An 18424-nucleotide genomic window follows, 5' to 3' on the forward strand; every position below is an offset into this window, starting at 1 on the left:
TTTGCTTTTATCAAAGTACATCTTAGTTAATGGTCAGAACAGTTGAGTGAGAGGTAGTCATTACTCCTTTTCTGCTTTTTTATCGAGATACAACTCACAGCTGTGTGCACAAAATTTAAATCAACAGCTTGATGAACTTTTATATGTGTAAGTACATATCAAAACTACCCACATCAAGATGTAACATATTTCTAGCACCCAGTCATTCCTTTTTGGCCCTTCAAGTTGATAACCCCCCTCCTGCAAGGGTAATCACATTCTAACCTCCCTCACCATATATTAGTTTTTCTGGATTTTAAACTTTATATCAATGAAATAATTCACTATGTACTTTTTGGACTCTGGCTTCATTAATACTCATCATTGTGGTGAGATCCATCCACATTATTGCCAGGAAAAGTAGCTTTTCTTTTTCATTGCTGTGTAATATTCCTTATAAGACTATAACATGATTTATTTGCTCATCTAATCGTGATAGACATTTGGGTTTTTTCTCATTTTGAATTATTATGACTAAAGCCATTATTAACACTCTTGTACATATTTTTAGTGGATATAAACACCATATTTTCTTTTTTTTTGAGATGGAGTTTCACTCTTGTTGCCCAGCCTGGAGTGCAATGGCATGATCTTGGGTCACTGCAACCTCCGCCTCTCAGATTTAAGTGATTCTCCTGCCTCAGCCTTCCAAGTAGCTGGGATTACAGGTGTGCACAGCCATGCCCAGCTAATTTTTTTTTTTTTTTTTTGAGATGGGGTTTCACCATGTTGGCCAGGCTGGTCTCAAACTCCTGACCTCAGGTAATCTGCCTGCCTCGACCTCCCAAAGTGCTGGGATTACAGACATGAGCCACCATGCCTGGCCCAGATTTTCTTGTGTACAAATTCTTCTGGATCAAAGGGTATATGTAAGTTTAGTTTTAGAAGATACCGTAAAATAGTTTTCCAAAGTGCTGGTACCAATTTACACTCTCACTAGCAATAAATGAGAATCTCAGTTGCTCCCATCTCTGTCAACCCTTGGAATTTTCACATTTATTTATTTATATTTATTTTTGAGACCCAGGCTGGAGTACAGTGGCCTGATCTTGGCTCACTGCAACCTCTGCCTCCTGGGTTCAAGCAATTCTCCTGCCTCAGCCTCCCAAGAAGCTGGGAATACAGACGCCCACCACCATGCTCTGCTAATTTTTGCATTTTTGGTAGAGATGGGGTTTCACCATGTTGGCCAGGCTGGCCTCGAACTCCTGGCCTCAAGCGATCCACCCGCCTCGGCCTCCCAAAGTGCTGGGATTACAGGCTTGAGCTGCTTCGCCCAGCCTTCAGACCTTTAAATGTTAGCTATTTTGGTGGGAATGTGAAATCTCATTATTCTTTGATAACTAATGATGTTGGGCACTCTTTTGCATGCCTATTGGCTATTGGATATTCTCTTTCCTAAAGTGCCTGCCCAAGTCTGCTGCTTTTTTTGTCGTTATTGTCATCAGTGTATTATTGATTTCCAGTCTATTATTGTCATCAGTCTATTATTGATGGAATTCTTTATATACTTTGGATATGAGCCCTTTTTCAAATATATGTATTGCAAACATTTTCTCCCAGTCTTTGGCTTGCTTTTTCACTCTCTCAATGTTGTCTTTCACCAAACAGGAGTTCTAAGTTTTAGTGAAGTCCAATTTATCAATATTCTTTTATGGTTAGTGATTTTTTTTTGTGTGTGTGTGTCCTGTTAAGAAACATTTGTTGGCTGGGTGCAGTGGCTCATGCCTGTAATCTCAGCGCTTTGGGAGGCCAAGGCGGGTGGATCACTTGAGCCCAGGAGTTCAAGACAAGCCTTGGCAACATGGTGAAACTCTATCTCTACCAAAAATGCAAAAATTAGCCAGTCTCATAATCTGGTCTCAAAATAAACACAAAAATAGATTAAAATGTAAAAATAAAAAAGGAAACATTTGTCTATCTCAAGATGTAGAAGATATTCTCTTGTGCTTTTTCCTGGAAGCTTTATAGGTTTAGCTTTCATATTTAAATGTATGATTTATTTTAAATTAATTTTTGTATATGATATGAGGGAGATATCAAGGTTTTTTTTCCTTATAGATATCAATTTAACCCAGCACCATTTATTGAAAAGATAAAATACATGTTGGTTCGTGTGATATTGTGAAATATATATTTGGTTTTCAACCTCCTTTCCTGGCATACAACTCCTAAAATTTTTAGAAATTCCAAAGTGATGTCTTTTTGTAGGCTAATGAGGTGACTGATGGCTGGCAGCCTGTAGGCAGCTTCGGGATAGGGGGCAGTCACCAGAAAGACCAAGGCAGGGTTGGAATATTGGACTCTGAGCCCGTCCCCAACCTCCAGGAAAACGAGAGGGATTGAAGGTTAAGTTGATCACCGATGGCCAGTGGTCAATCATTCCCACTTATTGAGGCCTCCATAAAAACCCAAAGAACAAGGTTCAGGAGCTAAACATGTGGAGGTTCCTGGAGGGTGGCACGCCCTGGGAAGGCATGGAAACTCTGTATCCCTTCCCCTACACCTTGTCCTATGCATCTCTTCATATGTACCCTTTGTAATAACCTTTATAATAATCCAGTAAATGTAAGTGTTTCCCTGAGTTCTGTGAGCCATCTAGCAAATTAATTGAACCCAAGGAGGGAATAACGGGAAACCCAGTTTATAGCTAGTTGGTCAGAAGCGCAGGTAAAACAGCCTGGAGCTTGCAATTGGCATCTGGTAGATATTTACAGGTAGATAGTGTCAGAATTGAACTGAATTAGAGGACATCCAGTTAGTGTCCACTGAAGAGCTGATTGCTTGCTTGGTGTGTGGGAAACTCCCCACATGTTGGTCACAGAAGTCTTCTGTGTTGATTGTTGTGGTGTGAAACCAGAGGAAAAACAGTTAGTGTTTTTCCCACACACAGGGTCTATTTCTAGACTATTATATTCCATCTACTACTTTTCAATCCTTGCAATACTGGAATGCTATCTTAATTTCTGAAGTTTTACAATACATCTTGATATTAGGTAGTGAAAACCTTCTAGCTTTGTTCTTCTTCAAGATTGCCTTGGCTATTCTATGTCTTTTACATTTTCATATAAGTTTTAGAATCAACTTGTTAATTTCTATAAAAATAACCTGCAATAATTTTTATTGGAATTCTATTGAATCTATAAATTAATTTAGGAAGAATTGACATCTTAGCAATATTAAGTCTTCCAATAAAAACCATGGTATAGTCTCCTGTTTATTTAGCTCTTTAATTTTTTCTCAGAAATCTTTTGTTGCAATAGGTGTATAGGTCTTAAATATTTCTTCTTGAAATTATTTCTATATGTTGTATCTTTTTTGTGCTGCTGTAAATAGTATTGTTTTCAAAATTTCATTTTTATCTGTTTGTACTAATATATAGAAATAAAAATGATTTTTGTATATTGAACTTATATCTAGCAATTTTGCAAAACTGACTTCTACACTCAAATAATTTTTCATATATTCCTCTCGGTTTCCTATATACACAGGTATATAGTTTGTGAATAATGACAGTTTCACATATTCATTCTTTTTTTTGAGATGGAGTTTTGCTCTTGTTGCCCAGGCTGGAGTGCAATGGTGCCATCTTGGCTCACTGCAACCTCCGCTTCCCGGGTTCAAGCGATTCTCCTGCCTCAGCCTCCCGAGTAGCTGAGTAGCTGGGATTTCAGGTGACTGCCACCCGCCCGGCTAATTTTTGTATTTTTAGTAGAGATGGGGTTTCGCTGTGTTGGCCAGGCTGGTCTCGAACTCCTGACCTCAGGTGAGCCTCCCAAAGTGCTGGGATTACAGGCTTGAGCCACTGCACCCAACCTCACACATTCATTTCTAATTTTTATTCCCTTTGACTATTTTCCTTGTTTTGTTGAACTAGCCATGACCTCCAGTACAATGATGATTAAAAGAGGTAATTATGGAATCCTTTTTTTGTTCCTGAGTTTGCAGGGACATGGATGAAGCTGGAAGCCATCGTTCTCAGCAAACTAACACAGGAACAGAGAACCAAGCACCGCGTGTTCTCACTCAAAGTGGGAGTTGAACAATGAGAACATATGGGCACAGGGACGGGAATATCACACACCAGGGCCTGTTAGTGGGGGAGCGCAAGGGGAGGGAGAGCATTAGGACAAATACCTAATGCATGTGGGGTTTAAAACCTAGATGATGGGTTGATAGGTGCAGCAAACCACCATGGCACATGTATACCTATGTAACAAATCTGCATGTTCTGCATACATATCCCAGAACTTAAAGTAAAACAAAACAAAACAAAAGAAATGTGAATGTTTGCTGTTTTGAACAAACCTCTCCAACCATGTTTTTCCTCTGCTCCCACATCAAAATAACAACAATCATCAACATAGAAGACTTCTGTGACCAAATGCGGGGAGGTGGATTTCTCCTCACAGCAAACTGAATAATGGATTCTGCAGTGGACACCAGCTGGTGTTCTCCAATTCAGTTCAGACACTAACTGGAGAGAGTGTCAGACCACAGAGGCTGGAGGCTCAGTCCCCAACAACACCCCTCCACCACACCAGTTGTAAGTCTGGGCCTCCAGAACTTCGGACCAACCAGCTTCCGCTTGGGGTTCTCACAACCCCCTCCTTGGGTTCAATTAATTTGCTGGGGTGGCTCACATAAACCAGGGAAACATTTATGTTTGCTGGTCTATTATAAGAGATATTACAAAGGATATAGATGAAGAGTCGGCATAGGGCAAGGTATGGGGGAAGGGACACGGAGCTTCCATGCCTTCCCTGGGCACACTGCCTGCCAGGAATCTCCAGCTATCTGGAGGCTCTCCAAGCCCAGTCCTCTTGGGTTTTTATGGAGACTTCATTTCATAGGCATGACCGACAACCTTGTAGAAATGTGACTGGACAAAAAGGGTATGATTCCATACTAATAGGCTGAGTGGAGAAACCCAGCAAGGCCTGTCTGTTCAGATTCTTCTTGGTCTCTCTGTGTAGCATTTCTTTCTCTAGAATCTGAGGCAGGAATTTCTCTGGAATGAGGGTCTTTTGATTCACATCAGATTAGAGTTGTCTACACTCAGCAATGGTGATCTTTTTGCTGGTCTTGCCATTCCTGGACCCAAAGGGCTCCATGGTGTCTACAATATTCATGCCCCCTTTCAACTTGCCAAATACCACACGCTTGCCATCCATCCATTCAGTCTCGGCAATGTAGATGAAAAACTAGGAACTATTTGTGTTGGGTCCAGCATTTGCCATGGACAAGATGCCAAGACCTGTATGCTTCAAGATGAAGTTCTCACTTGAATTTCACCCCATAGATGAACTTGCCACCAGTGCCATTATGGTGTGTGATGTCAACATCCTGGCGTGTAAATTCTGCAATAATCCTGTGAGAGCAGGAGCTCTTGTAACCAAATCGTTTCTCTCTAGTGCTCAGAACACAAATGTTTTCTGCTGTCTTTGGAACTTTATCTGCAAACAGCTCCAAGGAGACATGGTCCAAGGGTTCATGGTCAACTGCTATATTAATGAACATGGTGGGGTTGACTATGGTTGATAGCAAGAGAGTCTAGGTGGTGAAGGCACCTCCAAAGCACCAGATATATACATTTTAACACTTTTATTTAATGAATTTACTTTTGGCTTTGCTAATTTTCTCTATTGTATATTTGCTTTTTATTTTATTGAGGTTAGTTCTTACATTTACTTTCTTCTTTCTCCTTTCTCTGGGTTATCATCATCATCATCATTATTTGAATTACCATTTCTTTTTTTTTGGTTCCTTGAGATTGAATCTTGCATTATTGACTTGCAAACTTTCTTTTTTTTCCAATATACAAATTTAAAGCTATAAATTTCCCTCTAAACACTTCCTTAGCTATATTGCACATTTGATACTCATTATCACTTAGCTCTAAATATTTCCCAAATTTCATTTGATTTATTCTTTGACTCCTGGGTTTTTAGAAATATGTTGCTTATGTTTTAAACATTCAGAGATTTTCTGGTTATTTTTCTGTTATTTATTTTTTATTTAATTCTACTGTGCTTAGAGGGCATAATTGGTATGATTTCAATACTTTGAACTTTGTTGACACTTGTTTTAATGCATAGCATATGATAATACTTTGGTAAATATTGCATGTGCACTTGTAAAGAATATGTATTCTGCAATTGTTAGGAGAACTGTTTTATATATAACTTATATATATATATATAGGTTTAATGATCTTCAAATTCTTATAGCCTTATTGATTTTTTTGTGTGCTTCTTGTATCAGCTAGAGAGACAGATATAATACAACTCTCCAACTACGACTGTGGATTTTCTTCTCCTTTTAGTTCTATCAAATTTTATTTTATATATTTTAAACTTGTTATATGCATAGAAATGGAAGATTATTGTTTATTCCTACTTAATTGGTTCTTTTATAATGACGACATTTCCTTCTCTTTCTGTATATTTTTTATACATCCTATTTCTTTTTTGTTCCTCATTTTCTCCGTTACTGCCTTCTTTTGTATTTAATTGATATTTTTGTGCTGCATCATTTTGAGTCCCTTCTCATTTCTTTTTCTGTACATTTTGTTATTTTCTCAATGGTTACCACAGGTATTACAATGAATACCTTCAACAATATAGTTTGAATTAATACCAATTCAGCCTCAATAGTATAGAAAACTCCTATACAGCTCTATTCCCCCACTTTTATTGTCACAAATTACATCTGTTTCTATTGCTCTTCACTTCTTGTGCCTGAGTTTCCATTTTCTTTATATCTAAAGAACATCCTTTGGTATTTCCTTTGCTGCAGGCCTTTTTGTGACAAATTCTTTCAGTTTTTATTTTTTCTAAAAATGTCTTTATTTCAGCTTCATTTAAAAAATTATTACTATTTTTTGAGACAGAGTCTCACTTTGTTGCCCAGGCAGGAGGGGAGTTGTACCATCTTGGCTCGCTGTAGCCTTGACTTCCTGGGTTCAAGTGATTCTCGTGTCTCAGCCTCCTGAGTGGCTGGGATTACGGGCACGTGCCACCACTCCCAGCTAATTTTTGTGTTTTTAGTTGAGATGGGGTTTTGCCATGTTGGCCAGCCTGGTCTTGAACTCCTGACCTCAACTGATTCATCTGCTTCAGCCTCCCAAAGTGCTGGGATTACAGGCATGAGCCACTGTGTCTGCCTTCATCTTTGAAGTACTGAAATTCTAGATAGGCAGTTATTTTCTTTCAGCACTTTAAATATATCTTTCCTTGGAAAACCAAATAACGTATGTTCTCACTGATATGTGGGCGTTAAGCTATGAGGATGCAAAGGCATAAGAATGATACAGTGGACTTTGGTGACTTGGGGGGAAAAGTGGGAGGGGAGTGAGGGATAAAAGACTATAAATAGAGTGCAGTGTATACTGCTTTGGTGATGGGTGCACCAACTCACAAATCACTACTAATGAACTTTCTCTTGTAACCAAACACCACCTGTACCCCAATAACCTATGGAAAAATAAAAAAAAAGAGATACCATTCCATCATCTTCTGCTTTTTATTATTTTTGCTGAAATGTCAGCTAAGTTGTTTATTTTGTGAAGGGAATTTAGTTTTCCCCCACTCTGGCTATTTTACGATTTTTCTATTTATGTTTGGTTTCCATAATTTTTTTGATGTATTGAGAGGTTGTCTTTTGTTCATTGGTTTGTTTGTTTTCTTTTTTTGGGGGGCAGAGTTTCACTCTTGTTGCCCAGGATGGAGTGCAATGGCGCGATCTCGGCTCACTGCAACCTCCACCTCCTGGATTCAGGTGATTCTCCTGCCTCAGCCTCCCAAGTAGCTGGGATTACAGGTGTGCACCACCATACCTGGCTAATTTTTGCATTTTTAGCAGAGATGGGGTTTTGTCATATTGGCCAGGCTGGTCTCAGACTCCTGACCTCAGGTGATTCATCTGCCTGGGCCTCCCAAAGTGCTGGGATTACAGGCGTGAGCCACTGTGCCTGAGTTGTTGGTTTGTTTTGATTTTGCTTGGTGTTTGTAACACATTTTACAAATCTATCTTGATGGCTTTTGTCAGTTTTCGGAAATTCTTATCTGTTATCTCTTTTGCTTAGTTCCTCTTTCCTCTCCCGTCCCCTTGCTTTCCAATTACACTTAGTTTAGGGGTTTTGTTTTGTTTTGTTTTTGCTGTATCTCAAATATCTCTTACACTCCTTCTTGTGTATTTTTATCCTTTTGCTTTTCTTTACTTCACTCTGGATATTTTATAACAGTTTTCTAATTCTCTTTTCAATGGCATCTAAATGGCCTTTTTAACCCTTCAGTTGAGTTTGTTTTACAGTTATTTTACATTTTATTTCTGTAATTTTCATTTAATTCTTTAAAAAAAATCCAATTTCAGGTAACTATTGCTGCACAATGACGCACTCCAAAATCCAGTAGCTTAAAACAACTACCTATTTAGTTAGTGATTCTGCTGGTTGGCAATTTGGGCTGGGCTCAGCTAGGTGGTTCTTTTGGTTTCCTCTTGCATCAGCCATGCATGTGTGGTCAGCTGCCAGAGTGGCCATGGGTGGCTGATTCATTTATTTATTTTTTTATTGTTTTTTGAGATTAAGTCTTGCTCTGTCACACAGGCTAGAGTGCAGTGGCATGATATCTCGGCTCACTGCAACCTCCATCTCCTGGGTTCAAGCGGTTCTTGTGCCTCAGACTCCCAAGTAGCTGGGGTTACAAGCGTGTGCCACCATGCCTGGCTAATTTTTGTATTGTTAGTAGAGACGAGGTTTTACCATGTTGGCCAGGGTGGTCTCGAACTCTCGACCTTGAGTGATCTGCCCGCCTTGGCCTCCTGAAGTGCTGGAATTACGGGCATGAGCCACCGCACCAGACCAGGGGTGGCTGATTTAGAATGGCCTTAGCTGTGTTGGTTTATCTCTGTATCATGTGATCTCTTATTCTCCAGCAGGCTATTTTAGGCTTGTTCACATGTCAGCCAGATGAGGTTCCAAGAGAACAAGTAGAAATGTGCAATGCCTTTTCAGATCTAGGCTTAGAACTGGCAGAACATCATTTTTGCTGCGTTTCATCATGAAGACCAGCCCAGTTCCAAGAGACAGGGAAATGAACCCCATTTCTTGATGATGGAAGGAGCCGCAAAGTCACATTGCAAAGACATCGTTATTTTTGCATTCTATCACGCTAGTTCTCTGCTGAAATTCTTAAACTTCTGTTTTATTTCCTTGAACATATTAGACATGATTACTTTAAAGTTTATACTGACAATTCTATTATGTAGATGCCCTGTTGGTTGGTTTCTATTGTTTCTATTCTTCTTTTGGTTTTTGGATATGTTTCCTTTTCTTATACTTCATTTCATTTTGGATATTTTGTATGAAAAATTCTAGAAATAATTTAATGCTCTGGTTGATGTTATTTTCTTCTAGTCATAACTTATATTTGCCTCTAGTGGGCAGCCAGGTTAGGGCTACTAGAGATTCCAGATCATTAGTTCAATCCAGGGTTGTGATGATTCAAAACTGAGCTTCAGTTCCTGTGAGGGCTGTTCATTTCTCGTTCACTCTTACTCCTAGTGTATAGCCCTCAGTGGTACCAACCTCAACACTGATGGATTTTAGGTATACCCACTTCCTAACAGGAGGGACCTGAACTCCATGTTCTCTTAGTTCCTTGATTTTTATTGTGAGCTCTGCTCAGCTTCTCGGCCTTTTAACTGCGATTAATGGAATCAGAAGATGCCTCCAGGGAACAACGGTCAGAAATGTTGGTCTCACCTCTCTGAATTTCCTTCTTCCAGATTTGGCCCCATAATTTTTCACTGCTTTATAAACTCTCTGATAACTTTAACAATGTGCTTTTACATGTTGTTCATTTTTCTTCCAGTTATTTTTAGTGGGAGGATTGGTTAGCATGGCTTAACCTGGGTTTTCATTACATAATTAGAATTCCTTAGATGATTCTTTATCTCAACCATTAAGGGGATGCTGTAGAATGAAAGTGTTCTGTTTCCAGATCACAAAGTCTCTGGAGTCAGGAATCATGTCTTATACATGAAGAAGCCCTGCCTCTTCAGGGGCTGGATTAGAGTGGACTCAGTAAGGACTGAATAATTGATGAGGACAGTATATGTCCTTCTTGTAGGTTTAGTAATGATTTTTTCCATTCACCGTTGTTCTCAGGGTCTTTGTGCAATATTTGGTAGGTTGACCTGTTCTCATAGATAGTGCTAGGACCATGGGAGATGGAGACACAGAGATGCACAGCACAGTCTCTGCTTTTGAGAAGCTTTTGGTTTGCTAATGGGCACAGCCAGTACAAGTCATATAAATATAAATGGGAACCTATGTGTTTTACTCTTAGGAGCATCAAGATCAAATAAATACATTTCATCAAACAAATAGCGTTACAAATCCTTTAATTATTTACTTAATCTCTTGAGAAAATGCCAGAGTGAAGCTGTGGCTTGGAGAGAGTGCATTCATAATGCACTGGATATCTAAAAACCCCTCTGTCTCCATTACTGTCTTCTTAATAGCCTCCATTTATCAGAGCCACTTGTAAAACTCTCCCCATCTCCTATTCTCTCTTCCAAATCCTCCCTGAGCCTCCCCAACTCACCCAGAGAGACTTTTTAATTTCCTGCACCTGCTGGGCCATGCCACATAGTTTCCTTGCTAAAAATGGCTGTAGGAGCTTCCAGTTTTGTACATTGTCTGCACTGAATTGCTCTAGGTTGTCACACCCCCATATTCATTAGGTCTCATCTTTATTACTTGAGAGGGAAGTGCTGGGAGCTGCCTGGGAAGTGTAGTTTTATTTTTAAAATTGTTTTCTAGGGAGAAATTTTTGTGGAGACTTTCTGATGACTGAAAAACTGGCAAACATCAATAAGTAATGACCAAAATCCAATGAGCCAAGTGCCACGAGAGAGGATTACGTATTCAGCTCTCTGAGAGGATGGTTGAGGGGCCATGAGTTCAGCTTGGAGGGTTAGTCTTCCTGGGCCTGACCATTCAGAATTTCTGACAGTCACTGCTTGCCATTAGTAGTTACCTCAGCACTGCTTGGAGGGAGTCATATTTGATATGGTGTTTATAACATCATGGTTAAGAATTTATCCTCTGAAGCCAAACTGCTGTTTTTACAAAGAGTAAACAAATAAGCTGGGTGCAGTGGCATGCACCTGTAGTCCCAGCTACTAGGGAGGTTGAGGTGGGAGGATCACCTCAAGCCCAGGGGTTCAAGGCTGCAGTGAGCTGTGATTGTGCCACTGCACTCCAGCCTGGGTGACAGAGTGAGACCCTGTCTCTAACAAACAAAACAAAAGAAAACAAAAACATAACACCAAACTGACTAGGTTTCAGGCTCATCATTCTCACTGTGTAACTTAAGCCAGTTACTTAAGCTCTTTCTAACTCAGTTTCCTCACCTATAAAATGGAGATAAGGGCCACTGTTAAGTTAAATAGTTAAAACGTATAAAGCATTTTAACCATTAAATGTATAAATGTATAAATGTTTTATACATTTTAACCATTTTATACCTTTTAACTTAAATGGTTAAAATGTATAAAGTACTAAACCTGCCTGTCACATAGTAAGTACTCAAGATTTTAGCTATTGGTCTATGGGATCCTTCAGACTAGGGACATAGAGCTTGGGGACAAGGGGAGGCAGATGGAGGGGATACACTTTAAGGTGCTCCTAGGCTCTGGGCTCCTCATACTCATCCCCACCCTATTGGCCTAAGGAAAGTCACATCCAGCTGCCCACATTGCTCAGGCCTGACACTCTTCCCACTGCTTTCAGCTTGGGTTCTCTTTCCTAGGATGCTGGGGATCAGCTGACCAAGTATTTAGCATCTCAGGAATGCCTCTTCAGCTACAACCAAACAGCATACAGACGAAGGCTGACAACATTCAATGGAAGATGTGGCTGCCCTCACAAAACGAATTTCGTCAGATATTGTGGTGGGAGAATGGCTCTTCGCCTTCCAATACCTTCAGCAATAGATTCAGTTTTATAATCAAGAACTTAACTCTTCTCATCAAGGCAGCTCAGCAGCAGGACAGTGGCCTCTACTGCCTGGAGGTCACCAGTATATCTGGAAAAGTTCAGAGAGCCGTGTTCCAGGTTTTTGTATTTGGTGAGTCTCCAGGACTGCTCATACTGCCCTCTCTGATTCCTGTAGGCCTCTAATTTCTGTATTTCCAATGCCTTTCTGATCAGAATCTCTGCTTCCAGATAAAGTTGAGAAACCCCGCCTACAGGGGCAGGGGAAGATCCTGGACAGAGGGAGGTGCCAAGTGGCTCTGTCCTGCTTGGTCTCCAGGGATGGCAATGTGACCTACGCTTGGTACAGAGGGAGCAAGCTGATCCAGACAGCAGGGAACCTCACCTACCTGGAGGAGGAGGTTGACATTGATGGCATGCACACATATACCTGCAATGTCAGCAATCCTGTTAGCTGGGAAAGCCACACCCTGAATCTCACTCAGGACTGTCAGAATGCCCATCAGGGTAAGTGGAACACACTGGGCTATAACAAGGGCTGAAGGTTTGGACCCCACAACCAGGCTCATGTGCAAGACAGATGTGGTATGGGATAAAATCCCTTGGCCTCCTCTCCCAGTGCCTTGTAGACCTTCACAGGGTAGCCCTGGCCTCCAGGCACACAGTTTCTGTAAAGCTAGGCCTATCCTACTCTAGAAAAAAATGCTATCCCTATTTCCTTCTGGGAGATGCAAGCTTTTCTTCTGCAGAGGGAGGGCATAGTTGTTTGGTGAGTGACAGTCCTGAAATGGCTCCTGAACATTATTTTCTTCCTGGGAGAGACTGATGGAAACTGTCCTCTCCTCTTGAGTGATAACTTTCTCCAAGCCACATAGCTCAAGAGGTAACTGCACTGTGCAGCAGTATCCTGGAGCAGGAACATCAGGATGATCCCAGGGATACCTAGATGAGTTCTTGGGCTGTTGCTTATGCTCATCCTAAGAGACACCTGAGTCACCTTTCCACAACTTTTTATTAGATAGACAGGGACTTCATGTGCCAGCAGCATGGGCATTATAGGAAAAAAAACCCATACAGCTCTCATTCATAAGGAACTTATAGCCAAATAGGGGCAACAAAAATAAGTACTTGTGGACAAAAAAGAAACAAGACTGAGGCAGGCTGGGTGCAGTGGCTCATGCCTGTAATCCCAGCACTTTGGGAGGCTGAGGTGGGTGGATCACAAGGTCAGCAGTTTGAGACCAGCCTGGCCAACATGGTGAAACCCTGTCTCTACTAAAAATACAAAAAATTAGCTGGGCATGTTGGTGGGCACCTGTAATCTCAGCCACTCAGGAGGCTGAGGCAGGAGAATCGCTTGAACCCAGGAGGCAGAGGTTGCAGTGAGCTGAGATCACGCCACTGAACTAGGATGCTGGCTTCATCATTCAGAAGCTCTGTGATCTCTTAGAGGTCAGGTGTGGTGGTACATCACACATGTAATCCTAGCACTTTGGGAGGCTGAGGCAGGTGGATCACTTGAGTCCAGGTGTTTGAGACCAGCCTGGACAATATGGCATAATCCCATCTCTATTTAAAAAAAAAAAAAAGAAGCTCTGTGATCTCTGGCAGATTCATTAACCTCTCTGAGACTCAGTTTTCTTCCCACCTTGAGTAAAATGGGGATGATAATAAGTACCTCACAGGACTGCTGTTAAGAGTAAATGAGATAATGTTTGTAAAGAGCCTTGTCAGCCCTTGGAACACTTAATTCCTTTTCTTTCCTCTTGTTGGCTGGATTATATATCAGGATACATGTGTGACACAAATCTTTTAAGTAGAAGTTCAAATGAGGAAGAGCCATAAGGAAGGAACAGTGGAAAAGTGAGATGGAAAACTTGCCTGTACAATGAGTATTTTTTGAGTTAAAAACAAAGGAACGGATAAATGTAACATTTGTTGTGCTACATGTCCCTCAGTATCCATGAGGAATTGGTTCCAGGACCCACATCACAACCACAGATGCCAAGATCCACGAATGTTTAAGTCCCTGGCATAAACAGGTGCAGTTTTTGCATATAACCTATGCACATCCTTCTGTATACCTTACTTAAGTCATCTCTAAATTAGTTATAATGCCTGATACAATGTAAATGCTATTTAAATAGTTGTTATACTGTATTGTTTAGGGAATAATGACAAGGAAAAAAGCCTCTACATATTCAATACAGATGCATTTTTTTTCCCTGAATATTCTGGATCCACAATTCATTGAATCCACATTGTGGAATTCAAAACTTTGCAGGGCAACTGTATTAGATCATGTAATTAACCCCTATAGGTAGATAATGTTATCCCCTTTTACAGGTGAGAAAACCTAAGAGGCTCTGAGGCATCTTCCGAAAATTAGATGACTTGAGAGGCCCAGAGAGGTTAAATAAATAGTGCAGAGCTCACAGGGTTAGAATTTGAGCCAGGCCTGTCTGATATATCTATGCTCTTGGCATCACTCAGAGGAGGTTAACCAAATGAGCAAAGAGAAAACCTTGACCGAGTTCACAGAGCGCAAGGCAATCAGCTACACCACAGAGAAAAGTGGGTTTTGAGGCAGCTCCTGCAGCAGGCAGGTGGGAAGGAAGAAGACAGCGAACTGACAGCTCAGTTCTCATGCCTTCTGTGTTCCTCAGAATTCAGATTTTGGCCATTTTTGGTGATCATCGTGATTCTAAGCACACTGTTCCTTGGCACCCTTGCCTGCTTCTGTGTGTGGAGGAGAAAGAGGAAGGGGAAGCAGTCAGGTGAGTGGAAGGTCCTTGGGGTGGTGCTCCTGCCTGAGGCCTTGGATCCCGTGACTTTGTCCTGCGTCCAGTGGGATGTGTCTGGGAGCACAGCATCTCCTTTTCCTCAACGAGCTTTGGTATGTGTGTGTGTGTGTGGTGGCAGGGGGCAAGCAGGCTGCTAGGCTCTCTCTCCCAGTTCATGCCTTCTGATCCCAATGCACAGATTTCCCTGTAGATAGCTGGTTTGGGAGGAGGTGTGGGAGGGGCAGTTGGGTTGCTGCCTCTGTGCTCTTTGGGGTTCCTGGGAAGAGCATTAACCTGCCTCCTTTCTAGAACCTTTTTTAAGGTTTGGCCATTTGGGGTGGAGGTGGGACCTGTTAGAAGCAAAAGCCCTTCTGGAAGTTTCTGCAGCTCTGCTCTTTGTTTTCTTCCTCCCTCAGAGACTAGTCCCAAGGAATTTTTGACAATTTATGAAGATGTCAAGGATCTGAAAACCAGGAGAAATCAAGTATGTCATCCTGGAGGCTGGGGTCTCTCTCAAGTGGCTTGGAAAATGCTCTTTCAATGATGGTTATTCAGAGCAGAGGGACAAAAAGGACTGAACAACTGTCCTTTTGATGTGATCCTCAGCCCTTCCCCATCTATCTTTTCTCCACCTGCTTCCTAGTTCTGGCGATGGAGGAAAAGAGGAAACAAAAGGAGCAGAGAAGATGAAAGGGAGGCTGAAGGGGCATCTTGGTGCAGAATTGCACCGGCTGAGAAGGGATGGAGCACAACAGAAATCAATGACAGAGGCAGAGTGCTGCTGTGGTATTTGTTGTCTGACCACAAATTATTTTTCCTAATGAGTCAGGGCTTACATTCATGAGTCCCTTAATGGTGACACAGGCTGGGAAGTGTGACCAGCCAAAGCATAATAGTTTTATAGCTGGCTCAATGGGCTGCATTCACAGCCTTTTGGGAGAAGAGGCCTGAGTGTGGCTGAGGTACTAGAGAGAGTAACCAGCCTGGCACAAAGCCCACCAGCCTGAGTGGGCTCCTCCAGGAGCCTCTCGCCTGCTCTCTGCAGCAGGCAGTGGCCAACCCTGCCTGTCATCCAAGAATTAGAAGAGGAGGAAATTGCAGAGGGCCTGCAGATGCCCCCTCTGCTGTGTCTTGCTTAAGGCAGATGTGGTGACAGGCCCAGGGAAAAGCTCTGATGGAGCCTACCAAACTGCTGGCAGGAAGTGGAGCAGGGTGGCTGAAGTGGGGCGGAAGTGCCTCCTTTCCACCGCCCCCTGGCGCTTTGCTGTGGAGACCCAGCAGCATGCAGGAAGCACATGTGGTGGGGCTCTTCCGCACTGGCCACATACGTGAGGCCCTGTGCAGCCTCGCAGAGCAGGCAAGCATCCTCTCCCAGATGCCTCTGGGTTCAGAGGCAGAGCAGCTCCCCATGCCTGTTTTTTATTTTTATTTTTATTTTTATTTATTTATTTATTTTTACCCCAGCAGTGGCTATGGGAATGTGAAAAATAAAGCAGTGGCTATTGGAATGTGAAAAATAAAAGGGGACTTTGTTTCTCTCACTGCTACCAGACTCTGGTACAAATTCCTGAGAGCATGTGAATCTACCCACAGCCAATGATGCCCGGGTGCTTGCTAAAAATAATCTATTTTTCCAAAAAGAAGATGACTTGAGATTAGGAGACCATAGGAGGAAAAACAACTTAGAGCAAAGGAAACCTCTTTGGGATTCAGGCCTATTAGCCCACTTCTTCTGACCCAAGTTTCTCCCTGTCTGGCCTCAGCCCTCTCTGGGCTCTCCCTATTGTCTCAGGGTTCCAATTTGAAGGCCTAAATCTCAAGTTTCATGTGGTTTCACTTCGAGACCCAGCTCTAATCTTTCTAGAAACACTTCACATGAGTCTGGACAGGAGAGAAAATCAACAAACTCCTGCAGTATTTTAAAACACAAATGAAGTTATTGACATTGTCAGATGCCCATGACTCCCCAGCCTCTGAGAACAGCTGACAGTTCTCTGCTTCTCTTAGCTTCTTCTTGCTTCCAGGGATTTTGCTTGCACCTTGCCTAATGAACCCTGCTGCCTCCACTGGCTCCCATTAGAACCCAAACTGGCAATATGTTTTCAGTGGCCAGCAGCATGAAATACCTCCACCACCGATTTCCTAAGGGGCAGGAACAAGAAAAGGGAAGCAGGAAGCTCTGCTCCCTGCTTTGGCCCTTGGGTTCAGGGCTGCACTCAGCACTGTAGCTGCCCAGGGGGCTGACTTGAGGTCAAGGGCAAGGTGGCCTCAAAGATGATCTAGAGAGGGCTTAACTGTGTTTGGTCTTTGAAATGTTTAAACTTTCTGAATTTCAGTGCTCTGAGGTAAGGCTCAGATAACAGCCCTACTCAGAGCTCTGCAAGGAAGGGTTTCTAAGTTACTAAAGGAAAGAAAGTGACAGCATTCTCTTTGGGCAGGGTTGCTGGAATCCCTCACACCTAGGTGGTTCCTTGCTCCTGATACTAATGGCTCCACTCCAAACTGCCCTTCTTCCTGTCTCTTCCCATCCTGGGAGGATCAATGACTCTCCTCAGTCCTGCCACCTCCCTCCCAGGTTCCTGAAAACCCCTCTTCTTTGTGCTGTTTTTCCCCACTCAATCTAAATCTGGACAGACCCAACTGTCACTCATGTTACCCCATCCCCATTTCTTGTGCAGGAGCAGGAGCAGACTTTTCCTGGAGGGGGGAGCACCATCTACTCTATGATCCAGTCCCAGGTACCTCTCCAGTTTCTCTAGTTCATTCCATACTTATCTCTGGGGTTTCCTAATGCCCCCCTGAAACTCACACCATTGAATGGCAGAATAAGATCTTGGTGCTTCTAGAATCCAGAAGATAGCTTGGCTTCAGTTGCATTAACACATTATTTGAAAAGATCCGTGTGATTCTAGAGCATCTTAACACAGCTGGGAAGCCTGATGTGGACATTCCTTCTTCTTCCGTGTCTGGCAGAAGGTCTGGCCCAGATAAAGTCTATAGGAGCAGAAACCTGGTTAGGGGACTCAACTTCTGCTTTCTTGCTCTGCTGCTGCTTCTAATACTTGGGACCCTTGCACTTTTTATCCCTATTCCTTATTATATTCGTCTTCAGGAAAGAATGAATCTTCATTGGTCTCTTTTATTTTATTATGACTTAGCAATAATGTCCATTTTCTTTTCTTTTAAAACAATTTTATTGTTTAGAGACAGGGTCTCTTTATTTATTTTTTATTTCCATAGGTTTTCTTTGGGAACAGGTGGCATTTGGTGTCATGAGTAAGTTATTTAGCGGTGATTTGAGATTTTTGGTATATCTGTTATGAGACAGGATCTCATTCTGTCTACCAGGCTGAGTGCAATGGTAGAATCACAGCTTACTGAAGCCTTGAATTCCCAGCCTCAAGTGATCCTCCCACCTCAGCCTCCTGGGTAGCTAGGTCTGCAGGTGTGTACCACTGCACCCAGTCGTATTTTCTTACTAAATTCACATAACAGCCTCATGAAAATAGTTCTAATACTTTAGATGTGGTCTACACTCCATATCACAATGAGGAAACTGAGACTCAGGTCAACTGATATCTCAAGGCTACATAGCTAG

General features: G+C 42.1%; 1 protein-coding gene across 1 annotated transcript in view; it reads left to right on the plus strand.

Annotated features, from left to right (window-relative positions):
- CD244 (CD244 molecule) overlaps positions 1–18424 on the plus strand; it is a 33273-nt gene that overhangs the window by 9353 nt on the left and 5496 nt on the right. The window contains exons 2-6 of the mRNA XM_024256883.3: positions 11859–12176; positions 12275–12550; positions 14710–14820; positions 15243–15310; positions 17505–17564. Of these exons, the coding sequence (XP_024112651.2) occupies positions 11859–12176; positions 12275–12550; positions 14710–14820; positions 15243–15310; positions 17505–17564 (833 nt within the window). The remainder of the gene's footprint in view (positions 1–11858; positions 12177–12274; positions 12551–14709; positions 14821–15242; positions 15311–17504; positions 17565–18424) is intronic.

The sequence above is a fragment of the Pongo abelii genome, chromosome 1, assembly GCF_028885655.2.
Source record: "Pongo abelii isolate AG06213 chromosome 1, NHGRI_mPonAbe1-v2.0_pri, whole genome shotgun sequence".
NCBI lineage: Eukaryota > Metazoa > Chordata > Mammalia > Primates > Hominidae > Pongo > Pongo abelii.